Genomic DNA, 20,297 nt, shown 5'->3' on the forward strand with positions numbered 1-20,297 from the left:
TTGCTGCTTGTATTTATAACATTGTCAAAGAACTACTGAAAAGAGATATAGTTTACAAGTCACATGTACATCTGTTATCATAATTTGTGCAGAAAAGTTATTAATTTGCATCGAGTGACATAATTTAACATGTTGTTAAAATGACAGACAGATTTGTTGACTTGACAGAATAATTCTTTGTTACAAAAAGGCCGTTTTTTAGAAGTTTGTCAATTGACTTCTCTAATTTGCATAAATAAGTAATTAACATGAATTATTAAGAATTACATTGGTTTTCGTCTAAAATAGGATTGATTTCGTGAATACTGAGTGAAAACGCTCCTAGTGAACAAATAGGTTTCACTGGGTGATTTTTATTTAAGGAGATCCAAAATACCTAAGTTGGCCACTATTTTTCGTACTTCATATTAATTATTTACGATGAACTCAGTGTTTTTACATGATGACATTTGCTGTATCAGTGATCAAGTGATATAAACTTTTGTGTGGGTCAGTTATTCAGTATAATTTAATGGGTTGACTGTTTATGCAGACATGTTATGCAATCATTGTTAACATACACAATATCTTTTCTATAATCATAACTACTCGTTAAACTGGTTGAATTTGGAAGGTATTGCATACTTCGGTAAAGTAAAGCCTTTAATATGTTCCGTTACAGGTGCCACTTCATTGTATTGCAGGATCCTTTTGGTAGTCGTCCTTGGCACCCTCACAGCACACGACATTCTACGCCCCGTTTTGTTGCCCTTCGTAGAAAGCCATCCTGGGCTTACATTTCAGCATTTTAACGCCCGCCAGCAAACGACGACAGTTTCTTCTGCTTTGTGCTTACTGAACCCTATCTTGGCCAGCGATATCGCCGGATGTCTCCCCAATACAGAACGTTTGGAGCAACATGGGCAGGGCCCTTCAACCATCTCGTGACATGGGCAACGCCCTTCAAGCACCTCGGGATTTTGCCGATGTAACGCCGCATTTGGACAGAATATGGCACAATATCGCTCAGGAGGACGTCCAGCAATTGTATCAGTCGGATCCAAGCCGAATAACTGCTTGCGTAAGGACAAACGCGCTATTGGGTCAAATGGCTGTGAGCACTATGGGAGGTCATCAGTCCCCTAGAACTTAGAACTACTGAAACCTAACTAACCTAAGGACATCACATACATCCATGCCCGAGGCAAGATTCGAACCTGCGACCGTAGCGGTCACGCGGCTCCAGACTGAAATGCCTAGAACCGCTCGGCCACACCGGCTGGCCCCAACGCGCTATTGACTTACTTAATTCGTGAAGTTCTTTCTCTTGAATAAATCATGCAATATTTCAGAAACTTTAATAGTTCGTTTGTCTGTACATGAAAATCACATCTAGCCCCCATCCCATTCGGATAATTCCTTCGTGCTGCATAGTTGTTGCTTCTTCCTCGTTTTTTTTTTCTGTCTTGGAGTCTATTTTCCTTCTCTGGCAGGTACCCAACAGGATGAAGTATTGCACCGAATTCACAAGTACGGTTATGAAAGACAGTTATCCTTGCCATCTTTACCCCTCACACTACGTGCACAAGAAATTACATGTGGTGTTACCCAAGGTTCCATATTGCACCGAATTCACAAGTACGGTTATGAAAGACAGTTATCCTTGCCATCTTTACCCCTCACACTACGTGCACAAGAAATTACATGTGGTGTTACCCAAGGTTCATGAAAATCACATCTGGCCCCCATCCCATTCGGATAATTCCTTCGTGGTGCATAGTTGTTGCTTCTTCCTCGTTTCTTTTCTGTCTTGGAGTCTATTTTTTATTGCACTACTGTTTCTTGTGTATATTAATGACCTGTCATCTGTTACATTACCAGATGACAAGTCTGTCATATGTGCAGATGATACAAACATTGCAATAAATAGTTAATCAAATATAAATTTAGAAAGGGCAGCTAATCAGATTTTTAATGACATTAATAAGTGGTTCATAGCCAATTCACTGTCATTTAACTTTGAAAAGACCCACTATATGCAGTTCAGAACTTCCAAGAGATTTCCTTCTGGTGTGTGTATAAAATATGATGACATGGAAATAGGATAAGTTGAGAGTGTCAAATTCTTGGGATTACAACTTGATAATAAATTCAGTTGGGAGCAACATACTAACGAACTGCTAAAGCGCCTAAACAAGTCTGTGTCTGAAATGCGAATGATGTCAGACATAGGAGATATAAATATAAAAAACCGGCATATTTTGCTTATTTTCACTCCATTATGTCATATGGTATCATATTTTGGGGTAACTCCACAAACAGAGAAAAAAGTTTTAGAGTACAGAAGCGTATAATAAGACTAATGAGTAGTGTAAATCCAAGAACATCATGTCGGAACCTATTCAAAGAATTGGGCATATTAACCACAGTTTCTCAGTATATTTATTCCTGAATGAAGCTTGTTGTAAATAATACGTCTCTTTTTCCAACTAACTGCTTAGTACACAGCACCAATACTAGGAATAAGAACAACATACATACAGATTTAAAATCACTTACTCTTGCCCAGAAAGGAGTCCAGTGTTCAGCAACACATATTTTCAATAAGTTACCATCAACCATTAAGAGTTTAGTTTCAGACAAGGCACAATTTAAACATAATTTAAAAGAATTTTTGGTGGCCAACTCCTTCTATTCCATCCATGAGTTTTTCAACAAATGCAGTAGACCATTCTAATGAAATATATTATACTTTAATTTTTGACAATACTTGGTTGTAACAGCCAAGTAACTACCTACTGTGTGAATGATAGATGTATGGAAAGCAGATATAGGTCTTAAGTCTGTAAATAGTGGGAGTTTAATTTTAAATATTGTACATAATCTGGCAGTTCTTAACTGAGGATCACTGAAATGAACAATTTACTTTAATTTTTGACAATACTTGGTTGTAATAGCCAAGAAACTAGCAAATGTATGAATGTTGGATTTACGAAAGCAGATGTAAGTATTAAACCTGTAAATATTAGAAGTTTAAATTTAATTCCTGCACATAATTTTACTGTTTATTGACTGAGGATCATTAAAGTTAATGAAACTCAAGTTTTTCTAATTACATTTTTGTAATGTGTTTATCTGACATTACAATGAAATGAACACCCTTAGCTGCTTACAGGCGTTGACATACGTCAACGGGGACAGATGAAAACTTGTGCCCCGACCCCGACTCGAACCCCGGATCTCCTGCTTACATGGCAGGCGCTCTATCCATCCCTTTTTTTAACCACTCCCACCCCTTTTTTCATGTCCCCTGTTGGGTCATAACACTAAGTGTGCAGAAATCTTAACACAAAACTCCCATTCTCCGATGTAAGAAAGACAAAGAAACCTCTTCTCTGAGTAGAAACTGAACATTGATAAAACTTAACAATTCTTCTTGAATCACCCAAATACTTTGAAAGTCGAACACGAGTAATTCTGAACAAAATGTTTTGAAAAAAAAAAAACCTCTTCGTATAACATAGAAGTTCCGGAAGCAAGGTAATAGTGAATAATGATAAGAATACAAGTGACTTTTAATTTTCTTCTGTTCGTTCTCGTTCAAGGTGTTGTAGTGGTTCCACATATTTAACCAACACCCATTCTTTCAAAAATGATCTTCAGCATGTTGCCGTAGTGCTTCTTGTGGTTGCGATACGTGCTGATTTTTGCATATTTACACGTCATGTAAACGCGGAATTCTATCTCGTTGTCCCACCCAAGTTTGTTGATGACATAACTAACATATTTTCCCAGTAACCAGCTAATGGCGTTGGTTTTAATTTCGGAAAGTATGTCACGTCTGCTTTTAACTGGACGGAAACTAGGAGGAAAGTTCATGGTGTTGTAATGGAGAACATCCATCGAACTACGGACCTGGTGCAAAAAGTCAGATCCGTCAACTCCTGCGTTTTGTCTAAAGCGTATTTCACTGCGCAGGTATTTCCAGTCCCTAAACTAGTAGTGAAAAGGATCATGTCCACTGTTAGCAATTATTTATGGCGAGGAGACATATTCATTCTTGGTGCGACTACCGTTATACTGGATGTCAGAAACGGGGGCCTCGGTTTGGTGGATATTCGCAATAAAGCGTCTGCTCTGTTCCTCAAACGGACTTTCCATATACTCAGAGAACTTCCACAATGTATAACCGGAAAGCTCTTTGAGGCTGTGACACCCCATAGCCTGCAAGCACCGATTGATGTGCGAAGGATTAATGCCCGTCTGCAGTATGTGAGGAACTTTTTCCTCGAAGCAAGTTATCTTAGTGACGAAATCAGAAGCAACACATTAAGGTTATTCTCAACGTTTTATGTTTGTTGTCTTGTTTTGCCCATGCCAGTCGGAGGTGATCTAGGCCCCGTAGATTATGTTTGCTGTCTTGTTTTGCCCATGCCAGTCGGAGGTGATCTAGGCCCCGTAAATTCAATATTTTACTTTTGTTTCCATTTGTTGTCGCTCCCGACGCTAGACAATACCTTTGGATTTCTCTTACCAATGTAACTGTCTCCTCCTTATTCCTTATTACAACACCCACGTCATCAGCATAAGCTCTTATGACAGTTTTCTCACCACTCAATGTTATGCTTGTTAATCTTGCGTGGATAGTGCGGAGAAAGGGCTCTAAAGATACGTAAAATAAAAACATAGATAAGGGACTGCCCTGTGGAACCCCTCGCCTTATCTGTATGGGTTTAGATGTTTGGCTATTGATTGCTATTTTCCCATTTATGCCTGTTGCAACAATCTGAGCCACCGAGGACACAGAGGATAGCGCGACTGCAGGGATTTATCTCTGGCACGCCTCCCGCGAAACCCACATTCTCACCGTATTGTCCCGCAATACATTCGTAGTGCCCCTGCCCATTATACTCATTAATCGCGGCGCGTTGCCGATTCAAGTAAGAGTTCGGGCACTGTTTGTGCATTCGCACAGAAGAAGAAGATGGTCAAGTGGCCGGTGAGCCTTAACTATATACACTCCTGGAAATTGAAATAAGAACACCGTGAATTCATTGTCCCAGGAAGGGGAAACTTTATTGACACATTCCTGGGGTCAGATACATCACATGATCACACTGACAGAACCACAGGCACATAGACACAGGCAACAGAGCATGCACAATGTCGGCACTAGTACAGTGTATATCCACCTTTCGCAGCAATGCAGGCTGCTATTCTCCCATGGAGACGATCGTAGAGATGCTGGATGTAGTCCTGTGGAACGGCTTGCCATGCCATTTCCACCTGGCGCCTCAGTTGGACCAGCGTTCGTGCTGGACGTGCAGACCGCGTGAGACGACGCTTCATCCAGTCCCAAACATGCTCAATGGGGGACAGATCCGGAGATCTTGCTGGCCAGGGTAGTTGACTTACACCTTCTAGAGCACGTTGGGTGGCACGGGATACATGCGGACGTGCATTGTCCTGTTGGAACAGCAAGTTCCCTTGCCGGTCTAGGAATGGTAGAACGATGGGTTCGATGACGGTTTGGATGTACCGTGCACTATTCAGTGTCCCCTCGACGATCACCAGTGGTGTACGGCCAGTGTAGGAGATCGCTCCCCACACCATGATGCCGGGTGTTGGCCCTGTGTGCCTCGGTCGTATGCAGTCCTGATTGTGGCGCTCACCTGCACGGCGCCAAACACGCATACGACCATCATTGGCACCAAGGCAGAAGCGACTCTCATCGCTGAAGACGACACGTCTCCATTCGTCCCTCCATTCACGCCTGTCGCGACACCACTGGAGGCGGGCTGCACGATGTTGGGGCGTGAGCGGAAGACGGCCTAACGGTGTGCGGGACCGTAGCCCAGCTTCATGGAGACAGTTGCGAATGGTCCTCGCCGATACCCCAGGAGCAACAGTGTCCCTAATTTGCTGGGAAGTGGCGGTGCGGTCCCCTACGGCACTGCGTAGGATCCTACGGTCTTGGCGTGCATCCGTGCGTCGCTGCGGTCCGGTCCCAGGTCGACGGGCACGTGCACCTTCCGCCGACCACTGGCGACAACATCGATGTACTGTGGAGACCTCACGCCCCACGTGTAGAGCAATTCGGCGGTACGTCCACCCGGCCTCCCGCAAGCCCACTATACGCCCTCGCTCAAAGTCCGTCAACTGCACATACGGTTCACGTCCACGCTGTCGCGGCATGCTACCAGTGTTAAAGACTGCGATGGAGCTCCGTATGCCACGGCAAACTGGCTGACACTGACGGCGGCGGTGCACAAATGCTGCGCAGCTAGCGCCATTCGACGGCCAACACCGCGGTTCCTGGTGTGTCCGCTGTGCCGTGCGTGTGATCATTGCTTGTACAGCCCTCTCGCAGTGTCCGGAGCAAGTATGGTGGGTCTGACACACCGGTGTCAATGTGTTCTTTTTTCCATTTCCAGGAGTGTATATACTAAGACGGTATCTGTCCTTTCGGACATGTCCCGGTCAGGGTACACATTTTCATCTGTCCCCGTTGACGTATGTCAACGCCTGTAAGCAGCTAAGGGTGTTCATTTGATTGTAATTTCATTCTAACGAGCTGCATGGTCACCGATGGTATCTGTCCTTTCAGACATGTCGGACATCTTAGTATATGTATTTATCTGACATGTTCCACACACAGGAGGATTCCTCTTTTATGGGTCTATTGAATGAATAATTAATCTAATCTAATCTAATCTACTTGTGTGCCTCCAGTGGTGGCGACCATGGCAGAGCCTTTCCCGGGCTGGGTAGACAGCCTGAACGGCCCCATGGCTGTGGTGGCGTCAGCGTGCAGCGGCCTGCTGAGGATCTTCTACTGCGACGTCAGGAAGCTGATGAACCTGGTGCCTTGCGACATGGTAGCCAGCTGCATAGTCGCTGCCGCCTGGGACGTCGCCACCAACAGGTATGGTGCGTGTGGTCGGCCGCTGGTGCGAAGTTCACACGATGCGTTCTAGGCATTAAGACAGCTTCGTTTCTCTCGATTGTTGTTTAATACCCATGCCCGTCACGCGAGAAGGCTGGCTGGCATTGTTCCAAACTCCTAAAAATAAATTCGCAAGAGTATTCGTGGATCAAATAAAGGCTTTTGCCTGTGTAGAGCACAAACTATTAATAGAAATGTTAGCTGTGTATGGTACCTATTCCTCACAAGCTTCCGTGTCGGCTTCGTATTCAGAGTCATCCAGCAAGTCCTGTATTGTATCGTTGAGTCGGGTCAACTCTTCTACTGTTTCCTGAAGGCGTTCCTGGTAGTGTTCTACTTCTTCTGCAGCTGTAGAACCATCGAAGGCGTTTATTTGGCTGACGAAACGCGTCGCATTCGATCGCAAGGTCGTCCGCTTCCGGCGCAGCCTCCCCAAGTTCGTAGCTACTGCTTCTGCCATGGTGAGTTGGTGGTTTTGCTTTCTGCCGCGAGAGTGCGTACACGGTCAAGACACCCCGTCAGTTGGATGCTATCGCTAAGGGATGGCGCTGTCCTGGAGTGTGAACCGTTAGCAGCCCCCTAGTGGTGTTTGTAGTTTTCAACAGATGACGCGACCGTGCAGTTTTCAACTTCCGCGACCTTTAGTAGTGGTCTCTGTTGCTAACAGATGGCGCTGCAGTCTACCAGTACTTTAGCAAGTCCCATTTGTGCTTTGCAAATAATACGCCAACTGCCCTCTATTGCTCTGCCACCAACAAACATGCACCAAGTAACATCACATACAAATCAATCGCCCCGCAGTGTCCTTTGCTACAGCTTCAGAGCAATGCCGCAACTTATCTGTGTGAGCTGAACGTGGCGTGACGTGACCGGATTTTGAGATTGAAGTCGCTCAAAACCTTCTCCGTCAGCGTCTAGTCCTCTTTAATGTGTAGTAGCACTCTATCTCTTCATGTTCTCCCGGGTTTCGGCACCAAAATGTTGCTACACACTAGTGAAATCAAGGACACAGTAAAACTTCCACTCACGCACACCTTTATTCTCACACGTCCATTTTACAGTTATAGTTGAAATATATCCGCTGCAGAGGGCAGCACAATGTACAGACTTAACACCAGCAGATGGCGTAGGAGTCTTCATTCCCCGACAGTACCAGACCGAAGCCAGGATATTGAATTCCGTTACAGTAGTGTCAATATATAGAAATAAGCTTAGCGCTCGGGTAGACTGTTCGTCCTGGATGTTTATTTTTTTCCTTACTCTTTAATAGAATTTTTATGTTATTCACGAACTGCGGCACCTCCTAAGCTTTTCGCGCTAATTAATTTTAATGGCGTGTGACGAGGGCCTCCCGTCGGGTAGACCGCTCGCCTGGTGCAAGTCTTTCGATTTGACGCCACTTCGGCGACTTGCGCGTCGATGGGGATCAAATGATGATGATTAGGACAACACAGCACCCAGTCCCAGAGCGGAGAAAATCTCCGACCCAGCCGGGAATCGAACCCGGGCCCTTAGAAAATTACAGTCTGTCGCGCTGACCACTCAGCTACCGGGGGCAGATTTCGCGCTAATTAAGACCCTACAAGCATGGTCTTTTCGAAGTATACTTCTGACCAAAACGGGATTGTGGTAGCTGGAGTCCCAGGTTTTCGTTAGTAATGCATTTTGCGTTCTTGTGTTGACGTTTCCATAGAAACTTTCATGCCCTAACACATATTTCTTTACATCTAAACGAGAACTCAAATACCAGTTTTCACTGATTTAAGTTTAAAACTTTTTAAGTGACGAAATATTTTCTTAAAAGTTTTCATCCCTCGTTTCACCGCCTTGGGGCCTAAATTTTCAAAAACACGCATGTATTTTTCTTTTTTCATTTCTAACCGAGAAGTCAAATACCAATTTTCGTAGATGTAGCTTTAAAAATACTTTAGCAGTTCTTTAATAACGGTTTACTTTTGAAAAAACTTTCACCCACAAATTTTCGCCCTTAGTGCTTGAATTTCCAAAATTTCTGAACACTTATTTTCTTATTTGTAACAGAGAAACAAAATATCAATTGTCGTAGTTCTAGCTTCAGAATTGCCCTAATAGTGAATTACTTTCAAGACGTCTTTCATCCCGTATTTCATCACCTTAGGAGTGGAATTGCGAACAGACACTTCTTAAATGATGACTGCAATATAAGATCCACACCCTCTGACAATTTCAAGTTTCCATTCTTCGTGGTTTGGGGTGGACGATGATGGGTAAGTGAATCAGTCAGTTGCGACATAACCTTTCATACGTAAAGATTACAAGAAGGGTAGGAGAGAGAAATCTACACTTCTCCATCCCACAGGAATCTGTACGTGGCCCGTTTCTCTTGTTTTTATAGACAAATTAAATCCCAAACCTTTCTAATTATGGTAACATGTTTGCTTACGCAGATGACCGAAGCCTACTACTCTCCTAGATTGTAAAAAAAAATCCGAAAACGGAAGCCAGATTTGAAATAAACACTGCTATCCAAGATTTTGCTGAAATAAATTTACATAATAACATTGGTAAAACATTTTGTTTACAATTCAGACTATAAAATGCAGCACAGGGAAGATACTAACGTTTGCCCGTTCACAAGTAAATTGCAGGAGAGTTCGCATAGGGAATATAGTTTCACTCGTATAATAAACGATGAAAGTACAAACTGCGATAAGTACATACAATACATAACCTTGGTTTTACGTCTGAAACTATCAAACATTAATGACGTCAGCAGCTCGTGGTCGTGCGGTAGCGTTCTCGCTTCCCACGCCCGGGTTCCCGGGTTCGATTCCCGGCGGGGTCAGGGATTTTCTCTGCCTCGTGATGACTGGGTGTTGTGTGATGTCCTTAGGTTAGTTAGGTTTATGTAGTTCTAAGTTCTAGGGGACTGATGACCATAGATGTTAAGTCCCATAGTGCTCAGAGCCCATTAATGACGAACCACAGCTACACGAAATTTTTAAATAAACTGGCTAATCGAATGTTTAGGCATTAATATACTACATATTAGTGAGGCATGAATATTTGCGCCGGACCTGGACTCGAACCCTGATTTCCTGCTTATCGCGAGCCGTCACCTTAACCTTTTCGGCTATCTTTGCACGCATCCAGGACCAACCCGAACTTTCATACGTCACGCTCTCCACTCCTTTACGCCGTGGTCCCCTACATTCATCGGTCCAGGAGGCGTCCATGCATATCCGAAGGAACTTTGAGTTGTGCTTCTGAATAACACACTCACTACAATATCGAATATATAAATGATCTATTTGTCCTACACGAACTCAGTTACCTAAGCCGCGCGGGATTAGCCGAGCGGTCAGAGGCGCTGCAGTCATGGACTGTGCGGCTGGTCCCGGCGGAGGTTCGAGTCCTCCCTCGGGCATGGGTGTGTGTGCTTGCCCTTAGGCGAGGTTAAGTAGTGTGTAAGCTTAGGGACTGATGACCTTAGCAGTTAAGTCCCATAAGACTTCATACACATTTTTTTCAGTTACCTAAAAGACATAAATGTCATGAAAATGACATACTATGCACCAGTTCATTCTACACTCCTGGAAATGGAAAAAAGAACACATTGACACCGGTGTGTCAGACCCACCATACTTGCTCCGGACACTGCGAGAGGGCTGTACAAGCAATGATCACACGCACGGCACAGCGGACACACCAGGAACCGCGGTGTTGGCCGTCGAATGGCGCTAGCTGCGCAGCATTTGTGCACCGCCGCCGTCAGTGTCAGCCAGTTTGCCGTGGCATACGGAGCTCCATCGCAGTCTTTAACACTGGCAGCATGCCGCGACAGCGTGGACGTGAACCGTATGTGCAGTTGACGGACTTTGAGCGAGGGCGTATAGTGGGCATGCTGGAGGCCGGGTGGGCGTACCGTCGAATTGCTCAACACGTGGGGCGTGAGGTCTCCACAGTACATCGATGTTGTCGCCAGTGGTCGGCGGAAGGTGCACGTGCCCATCGACCTGGGACCGGACCGCAGCGACGCACGGATGCACGCCAAGACCGTAGGATCCTACGCAGTGCCGTAGGGGACCGCACCGCCACTTCCCAGCAAATTAGGGACACTGTTGCTCCTGGGGTATCGGCGAGGACCATTCGCAACTGTCTCCATGAAGCTGGGCTACGGTCCCGCACACCGTTAGGCCGTCTTCCGCTCACGCCCCAACATCGTGCAGCCCGCCTCCAGTGGTGTCGCGACAGGCGTGAATGGAGGGACGAATGGAGACGTGTCGTCTTCAGCGATGAGAGTCGCTTCTGCCTTGGTGCCAATGATGGTCGTATGCGTGTTTGGCGCCGTGCAGGTGAGCGCCACAATCAGGACTGCATACGACCGAGGCACACAGGGCCAACACCCGGCATCATGGTGTGGGGAGCGATCTCCTACACTGGCCGTACACCACTGGTGATCGTCGAGGGGACACTGAATAGTGCACGGTACATCCAAACCGTCATCGAACCCATCGTTCTACCATTCCTAGACCGGCAAGGGAACTTGCTGTTCCAACAGGACAATGCACGTCCGCATGTATCCCGTGACACCCAACGTGCTCTAGAAGGTGTAAGTCAAGTACCCTGGCCAGCAAGATCTCCGGATCTGTCCCCCATTGAGCATGTTTGGGACTGGATGAAGCGTCGTCTCACGCGGTCTGCACGTCCAGCACGAACGCTGGTCCAACTGAGGCGCCAGGTGGAAATGGCATGGCAAGCCGTTCCACAGGACTACATCCAGCATCTCTACGATCGTCTCCATGGGAGAATAGCAGCCTGCATTGCTGCGAAAGGTGGATATACACTGTACTAGTGCCGACATTGTGCATGCTCTGTTGCCTGTGTCTATGTGCCTGTGGTTCTGTCAGTGTGATCATGTGATGTATCTGACCCCAGGAAGTGTCAATAAAGTTTCCCCTTTTTGGGACAATGAATTCACGGTGTTCTTATTTCAATTTCCAGGAGTGTACGTTAAATCATATACGAATAGACCATTCAAATTTTAGTAAAGAACAATAAGTATGATAGCCATCTGTGAATGGAAAGAAGCATGTAGGCTATCATTTAAAGCATTTAAGATAACAACACTACGAAGCATATTGCGATATGATTTGCTATCCTGTATATAATTTAAATATAATCCTGGAGCTCAAGTTTTCAAGACACTACCCGATCATGACACAAGGAAACGAAAGTTCTTCTTTCCTCCCAGATACACTATCGTGAAATTCAAATCAGAGCCAACACATGCAGGACCAAAAGTTTCAGAAAAAACTCTCTTCAAACGTAAGGACGTTGAGCAATAAAAAGATTTTCAAACCTCTCTCTAAGCATTTTTAGTATAGAACTGTTTCTGTAGTATACGTGATTTCATGTGCACTACAGCGTAAGGGCCCTTGTCCACGACAAGAATATCCGTCGGCCGCCAGTCCGGCAGATTCGCCGGGTTTGTAGTGACACATTGTTTCCTATGAGGGCTTGTCCACGGGAGAACACGGCAAAAGGACCGGCGCGGCTGCCGGGTGAAAGTCCGGTTGCCCACTGCAAAAGCCGGCAGCCGTACGGTGCGCCGGCTTCTCAGTTGGACATATTGGAACAAATTACAATGAAATGAACGCTCTTAGCTGTTTACAGGCTTTGACATACGTCAACGGGGGACAGATTAAAATGTGTGCCCGATCGGGACTCGAACCCGGGATCTCCTGCTTACATGGCAGACGCTCTATCCATTTTTATTTTTTTTCCCTAATTAACCGCTGCAGGAGCAGGACGACGGGTAAGGCATGGGTCGACACCCGAAGCCTGGCCATCCCGCCGCCACGCCCAAGCAACGTGTTCGAGTTCGAGGATCGAAGGATCAGGAAGAGGATGGAGTGGGTTTGTCGATGTTGTTCTTTTTATTTATTTATTTCCTTAATTTTTATAACATTTTTTTATTATAGATTTATTTTTGTTTCATTACAAAGAAAGATCCTACAACTGCCGTAGCCGAGCGTCCGAGTCGTCTTCTCGTGTGTTGGGAGGGGTTCCCCCCTATTCCGTCCGTAGAGGATCAATATGCTCCAGGATTCTTCTTCATTTTCAGCGTCTCATACCCGGAACGCCCCAGTGAGTAGGAGGATCCGCAAATAATGAACCTAAATAATTTGCGAAACGAGTTCTGTACTTCGGGTGGCGGCTGAAAGCTGCATGTGTCGTCATCAATAGGGACCAAAAGTCGAGTGTGCCTTTGGGAGCATCGCAAAATATGTAGTAAAAGGCCATGCCTTTTAGCCAGTTAACGGCGTTCGTTCTGGTTGATGGAAAGTATACGACGTCGGGGCGCAATACGTCATCAGGGGAGATAGACTCCGGCAATCGCCGCAAGAGTAATGCCAGCATGCGCTGCGTCAGTAGCCAGCACTCGCTGGTCGCGGCACACGTCAGACGGTGTGCATCCGAGTCAGCGACTGAGCATGTCGGACACAAGGGGCCGTCCGTCAGATGTATGGAATGTAACCTCTGACGAGTAGTGAACTTCCCATTCACAACCACGTACCACAATGAACGCACCGTCGTAGGTAGAAAAGGCGTGTGTACCGCTCGCCACACCGTGTTCCAGGCAACTTCAGGATGTCTGTGGGTGACCGTATTTACAGGATGCTGCTGTTGATAGAGGCGATAATAGTCTTTTGTGCTGGGCTTCCGTGTCGTCGGAAGTTCTCACCGTAAGTAGCTGAAGTCAATAAAGAAGTCTCTGATGTGGCTGAGTGCCGGTGAAATGTGTCCTACAGAAACCGGGGGATGCAGAGAGTGTGGTGCCACTTCCGCTATCAGGGTGCCCGTCAGAGTGGCGTGGGCAGAGGTCCACGTGCGACGCATAGTGTTGAGATAAAGCGATCGCGCACGGTTATATACGTGAATTAAACCGATACCGCCCGCCCGCTGCGGCAGTGTCAGGGTGGCGTATCGGACTTTAAAAACCAGACCAGTGCTTACGAAATGTCCATATGCTGCTTGAAATCTGTCGGCCATGGTAGCTGTCAAGGGAAGGATATGCGCAAAATAGTTCAGTTTTGAGACAAGATAGGTGTTGACATAACGTGTTCTGAGGAGCATATTCAAACGACGCAGTTTGTTGTCCTGCAGCAGAGCACGTGTCTGGTGTAGGAGCCGGCGGTACGTAGCCGCCGTCGTGCGGCGGACATTGCTATAGAATTGCACTCCTAAACACTTGAGTACGGGCACCTTGTCAAAGGGCACCGCCGTTGTGTGGGAAATCCCCCCTCCGACATCCATGTATTTTGTCTTCTTCACGTTGATGACGCTCCCAGCGACCGCCCCGTATTGGCGTAGCCACTGTGGCGCCATATGCATTTCATCCTCTGATCTGGCCAGGAACACCACGTCATCGGCGAATGCACCACAACAAAAGGTCACGTCCCGCAAGGAGATACCAGTTAATCGCTGCCTTAGACCATGTAGAGCTGGTTCAAGCGCTGCAGCAAATAATATGCCCGACAGGGGGCACCCTTGTCGCACTGACCGTCCAACAACAATGTGACCAGACTGATAACCGTTGACCATCATGCGGGAGCGCGCTCCGTGGACCAGTCGAAGGACCACCTGTGCAGACTCCGGAGAGAGGCCCATGTGTTGCAAAACTGCGCGTAAGAAGCCGTGATCGACGCGGTCGAATGCGTGGTCAAAATCTACGGCGACAAGGGCGCCTCGTATTTTGCAGGCCGCCGTCAAAGCAATTACGTCGCGGTATGCTCCTAACGCCGTATGAATGTTGCTGACACCACCTAAACATGTCTGATCGGTGTGGATGGCTTTCCCGATAGCGGTGTGGAGACGCGCGCGGAGGATACGGGCGAAGATCTTGTAGTCGTTGTTGAGGAGTGTGAGTGGGCGAAAATCCTGGCACCTACAACCACCATTCGGTTTCGGAACTGGGATCAATATGCCTTCTGTGAATTCTGTGGGGACAGTGAAATCAGGGCGGATCAGGTCTTGAAACATTTGGAGCCACTTGTCACCCATAAAGTGGTAAAAAGTGCGGTAGAATTCCAGGGGTAAACCGTCCGGCCCAGGCGACTTGTTCGGAGCTCCACGTGCCAAGGCCGATGTCAGCTCGTCGGGTGTAATGGGCAACAGCAGACTATCATCGGGTGCCACGTCCCGAGGGGCGGGAAAATCGTGCAACAGCTCGTCATAATCACGTACATTTCGCGGATCTTCCATGTACAAGGTTCCATAGTGTCTGGCGAACGTGTGCGCGATGTCCGTTTGTGTCACTGCGCGCCCGCCGTCCTCCGTGTTTACCGCCGTAATGAGCTGACGTTTGCGGTAGCGCCTCTCGCGCACAATGTGAAACACTGACGCTGTTTCGTTGGGGATACAGTCCTGCACTCGCGCACGGATGCGGACACCGTCTAGCTGCTCTGTCCTGATGCGAAGTAGACGAGCTTTGATGCGTTGTACGGACATCTGACGTTCGGGAGACGGCGGTTGCGTCGCCAGCTCACGTAACGCTGTATAGTAAAATTCCGATGTTGCCCTTTGCCAGTTCGATCTGTCACGCCCGTAGGCCATCAAGGTCTTTCGGAGGGCAGGTTTGACACATCCCAGCCACCACAGCAACGTGGAAGCATACATGGGCAGGCGCCTGATACATCGACGCCACGTGTCAGTGACTGCTCGCCGACACGCTTCCTCGCGAAGGAGGGAGACGTTCAGCGTCCACGGGCCCCTGCTGCGTCTTGTGAGTTGTCGGGGCAAGGTGACAGCGCAGATGTACGCGAGATGGTCCGTGAAGGCCGTCGGCCGGAGTTCTGCATCACGGGTTGCTGTGCGGAGGGCACGCGAGACGTATATCCGGTCCAGACGACTGGCAGAATGGCTGGTAAAGTGCGTATATCCACTCTGGGTCCCATGATGTAAGAGCCATGTGTCGTGGAGCGCGAGGTCACGTATCAATGCTTGTAGAGCCGGGCATGGGACGTAATGCGGTATCTGGTCCTCGGGCCGCAGAACACTGTTAAAATCGCCGCCCACTATGTAATGGTCCATATTTCCTTGCAAAAGTGGGGCCAACTCCTCCGAATAGAAGACATGCCTGTCACCACGGTGCGAATTACCGGAGGGAGCGTAGACGTTAATGAGGCGGACTGCGCCAAGTGTGAGTGCGATGCCTCGCCCGTTCGGCAAGTACGTCGCGTCCGTCGCGTCTATGCCATCTCGGAGAAGGATGGCCGTTCCTCCTGCACCATCACCTAAGGGTAGGCTGTAGGTGGTGTAGCCATATAGGTCTAAACGCAGCTCGGGACGGACCTCCTGGAGAAGGGCAATGTCTAAGTCTGCCGCTCTGATCATGTCGTGTAACATGCGGGTCTTGACAGTGGAGTGGACACCATTTACGTTGACTGTTCCCATACGGTATGACTGAGACATATCAAGTGGCGGAGGCAGTGTTCCGGTGCAATCCCACAGTGATCTCACACACCACACACCACACCGCCATCCATCTGCATGCTGTGCATTACTGTGCCGTAGGAGTCCCTGACTGGCAGAGCCCTCCGGGCTCAATGTCAGCCATGGGCTCTGGTGGAGATATCGATGTTTGCTGTGCATCATCTGCCTCCATATCGTCTGCCCAATCACCAAGAGACGATTGTGATGTTATTGGGGGCTGGACGCTTTCACAGGAGCCCACATTTTGGGAGGCGACGCAGTGCGCCTCGTTTCCTGGGCCACCAGATTTAGGAGAGTGTTCCTTGTCTTCAGGCACCTTCTGGTGAATGATGCCACTGGAGTCTGTTGCAATTGTGGGCGAGTCAACGAAGTCGATGTCTTCCGCCGGCTTCACATTCCTGTCCTGTTCGTCAACAGACAATCGCCTCTTCTTGTGTCGCTTGGGTGATTTTTGCTTTCGGGTCCGAGACTCCACATCCACTGGAGGGCGGGGCTCGCCACAGTCTCGGTCGCTAGGAACCCCTGTGTCTGATCCCGACAGTGACGGTGGCTGGGTGCCCACGACGCTGCGGTGGGCAGAGGCTGTAGGAACCTCTGCACCGTTGGGCTGCGGCGTCGTCGACGGCGCTGACTCTCCAACGGAGCTGGCAGCGGCTTGAGGAGGTAGCAGGTTTTGAGCATCCATCACATCATGTCGTGCCGCCTCCACATATGTTAGCGGGAGAGAGGTCATAGTGGATCGTTGGGGAAGTTCATTGCGGGGCACCTGAACGAGGCAGCGCTGCAGACACTCAGTTCTAACATGGCCCTCCTGGCCGCAGCCCGAGCAGGTCTTCGGTTGTCCATCATATATAACAATTGCGCGGCAGCCACCAACGAAAACATACGATGGAACGTGCTTCTTAAGTTCTATGTGCACTTGTCGTACCCCGTTAAGGACAGGGTACGTTTCGGACGTGTTCCATTTCTCCTCTGTGTGGCTCAGAACTGTGCCGTATGGCTGCATCGCATCAACGACTAGGTTGGCAGGAACTTCGAACGGTAGTTCAAAGATGCGCACGGTACGCACCCCCAGACCAGCATGGTCAACTCCTACCACGCCCACGTTACCGTCTGCGTGACAGAAGCGAAAGCCGTTTGCAGATCGTTGGAGTAATCTGTCGCAGGCCGCTTCGTCAATCAGTTTAAGGTACACTGTGCTGGTTACAATAGACAGATGAATTCCTATCAGTTCTTGTGGTTCGATGTGCATGATGTCTCGTAGAAACCGTTCAATTTCATGGGCCTTCGGTCTCGTGTACGATGCGTTGAACGTTAGTTTGATTGTAGCTTTTCGATATGAGAACGCCATGTCGGGTCGGTGTAGGTACTATACGGCAAGACAACGACGCGACCGCGCGCTAGCGGGTAAACAACAACACCTGCGGAGCGCTGCCCGGTGCGCCGAGCCCGTCCGCACGGTAACACGGCTGAAAGCCGACTGCACGCCTCCCGGGAAATCCATCTTAGTATATATACAGGGTGTTACAAAAAGGTACGGCCAGACTTTCGCAAACATTCCTCACACACAAAGAAAGAAAATATGTTATGTGGACATGTGTCCGGAAACACTTACTTTCCATGTTACAGCTCATTTTATTACTTCTCTTAAAATCACATTAATCATGGAATGGAAACACACAGCAACAGAGCGTACCAGCGTGACTTCAAACACTTTGTTACAGGAAATGTTCAAAACGTCCTCCGTTAGCGAGGATACGTGCATCCACCCTCCGTCGCACGGAATCCCTGATGCGCTGATGCAGCCCTCGAGAATGGCGTATTGTATCACAGCCGTCCACAATACGAGCACGAAGAGTCTCTACATTTGGTACCGGGGTTGCGTAGACAAGAGCTTTCAAATGCTCCCATACATCAAATTCAAGAGGGTTGAGGTCAGGAGAGCGTGGAGGCCATGGAATTGGTCCGCCTCTACCAATCCATCGGTCACCGAATCTGTTGTTGAGAAGCGTACGAACACTTCGACTGAAATGTGCAGGAGCTCCATCGTGCATGAACCACATGTTAAATAAGGAGGTGGGTTGTGATGTATAAATATTATTGTTGATGAACCACATGTTGTGTCGAACTTGTAAAGGCATATGTTCTAGCAGCACAGGTAGAGTATCCCGTATGAAATCATAATAACGTGCTCCATTGAGCGTAGGTGGAAGAACATGGGGGCCAATCAAGACATCACCAACAATGTCTGCCCAAACGTTCACAGAAAATCTGTGTTGATGACGTGATTGCACAATTGCGTGCGGATTCTCGTCAGCCCACACATGTGGATTGTGAAAATTTACAATTTGATCACGTTGGAATGAAGCCTCATCCGTAAAGAGAACATTTGCACTGAAATGAGGATTGACACATTGTGGGATGAACCATTCGCAGAAGTGTACCCGTGGAGGCCAATCAGCTGCTGATAGTGCCTGCACACGCTGTACATGGTACGGAAACAACTGGTTTTCCCGTAGCACTCTCCATACAGTGACGTGGTCAACGTTACCTTGTACAGCAACAACTTCTCTGACGCTGACATTAGGGTTATCGTCAACTGCACGAAGAATTGCCTCGTCCATCGCAGGTGTCCTCGTCGTTCTAGTTCTTCCCCAGTCGCGAGTCATAGGCTGGAATGTTCCGTGCTCCCTAAGACGCCGATCAATTGCTTCGAACGTCTCCCTGTCGGGACACCTTCGTTCTGGAAATCTTTCTCGATACAAACGTACCGCGCCACGGCTATTGTCCCGTGCTACTCCATACATCAAACGGGCATCTGCCAACTCCGCATTTGTAAACATCGCACTGACTGCAAAACGACGTTCGTGATGAAGACTAACCTGTTGATGCTACGTACTGATGTGCTTGATGCTAGTACCGTAGAGCAATGAGTCGCATATGAACACAAGCACCGAAGTCAACATTGCCTTCCTTCAATTGGGCCAACTGGCGGTGAAACGAGGAAGTACAGTACATACTGACGAAACTAAAATGAACCCTAACGTGGAAATTAAGCGTTTCCGGCCACATGTCCACATAACATCTTTTCTTTATTTGGGTGTGAGGGATGTTTCCTGAAAGTTTGGCCGTACCTTTTTGTAGCACCCTGTATATCGGAACAAGTCTGCGTGTCCACGAGCCGGCTGCTCGCCGGGTGCCGGGAGAGTTTAGTCTCGCCTGGAGCCGCCTTACGTGCAACCTGTTGAGTTTCAAGATGAATGCTGAACTGAATTTCGATTGTGAAGTGTTGATTGCGTTGGTGGAGGAACGGCCAGTCGTGGGGAATAAAAAAACCTAAGAATATAAGGATAGACTACTGACTTTGGAAGCGTGGAAGGATGTGTGTACACAACTTAAAGAAGATTTAGGTATGTAGTTTAACTTCATCTCAAATTTATTTTTTTTCATTTTCATTACACACCACATTCCTTCTCTCGATACTATTGTTTGTCTCACGTAAAATACGAATACATTAGGCGAACTTGCCACGGAATTTTCACATTTTCAGAAACAAAGTAATCAGCGAACTGATTTCTGATAGTGTTTGCTGACACGCCGCCTCGTACTGCTTGTGTACGTGGCAGTTCTCGCATCTCAGACTCCACATCTATGGTCGTATCCGCACATCTACGCCGAATAGTTGCTACCTAAATTTGGCCTTGGTGTATGGTACGATGATGTACCACCATAAGTTTGCTATTCCTGTGAGGCACAGTTCCAGCAATCTTGGGCAGATTGCTGATGCGTGTTTCTGTATTGTGGTTTCGACCTAATTCTTTTTATAAGTTTCATGACTTCGTACTGGAAGTCTATGATATCATCATCGTTAAATTTATCTACAGTTGGGGCAATC

At 47.7% G+C, this 20,297-nt stretch overlaps 1 protein-coding gene across 1 annotated transcript in view; it reads left to right on the plus strand.

Moving 5' to 3' along the window:
* Nucleotides 1-20,297, plus strand: part of LOC126101179 (putative fatty acyl-CoA reductase CG5065) — a 325,985-nt gene that overhangs the window by 226,212 nt on the left and 79,476 nt on the right. Inside the window, exon 7 of the mRNA XM_049911877.1 lies at nucleotides 6,712-6,904. Coding sequence (XP_049767834.1) covers nucleotides 6,712-6,904 — 193 coding nt within the window. The remainder of the gene's footprint in view (nucleotides 1-6,711; nucleotides 6,905-20,297) is intronic.

The sequence above is a fragment of the Schistocerca cancellata genome, chromosome 9 (genome assembly GCF_023864275.1).
Source record: "Schistocerca cancellata isolate TAMUIC-IGC-003103 chromosome 9, iqSchCanc2.1, whole genome shotgun sequence".
Classification (NCBI taxonomy): Eukaryota; Metazoa; Arthropoda; class Insecta; order Orthoptera; family Acrididae; genus Schistocerca; species Schistocerca cancellata.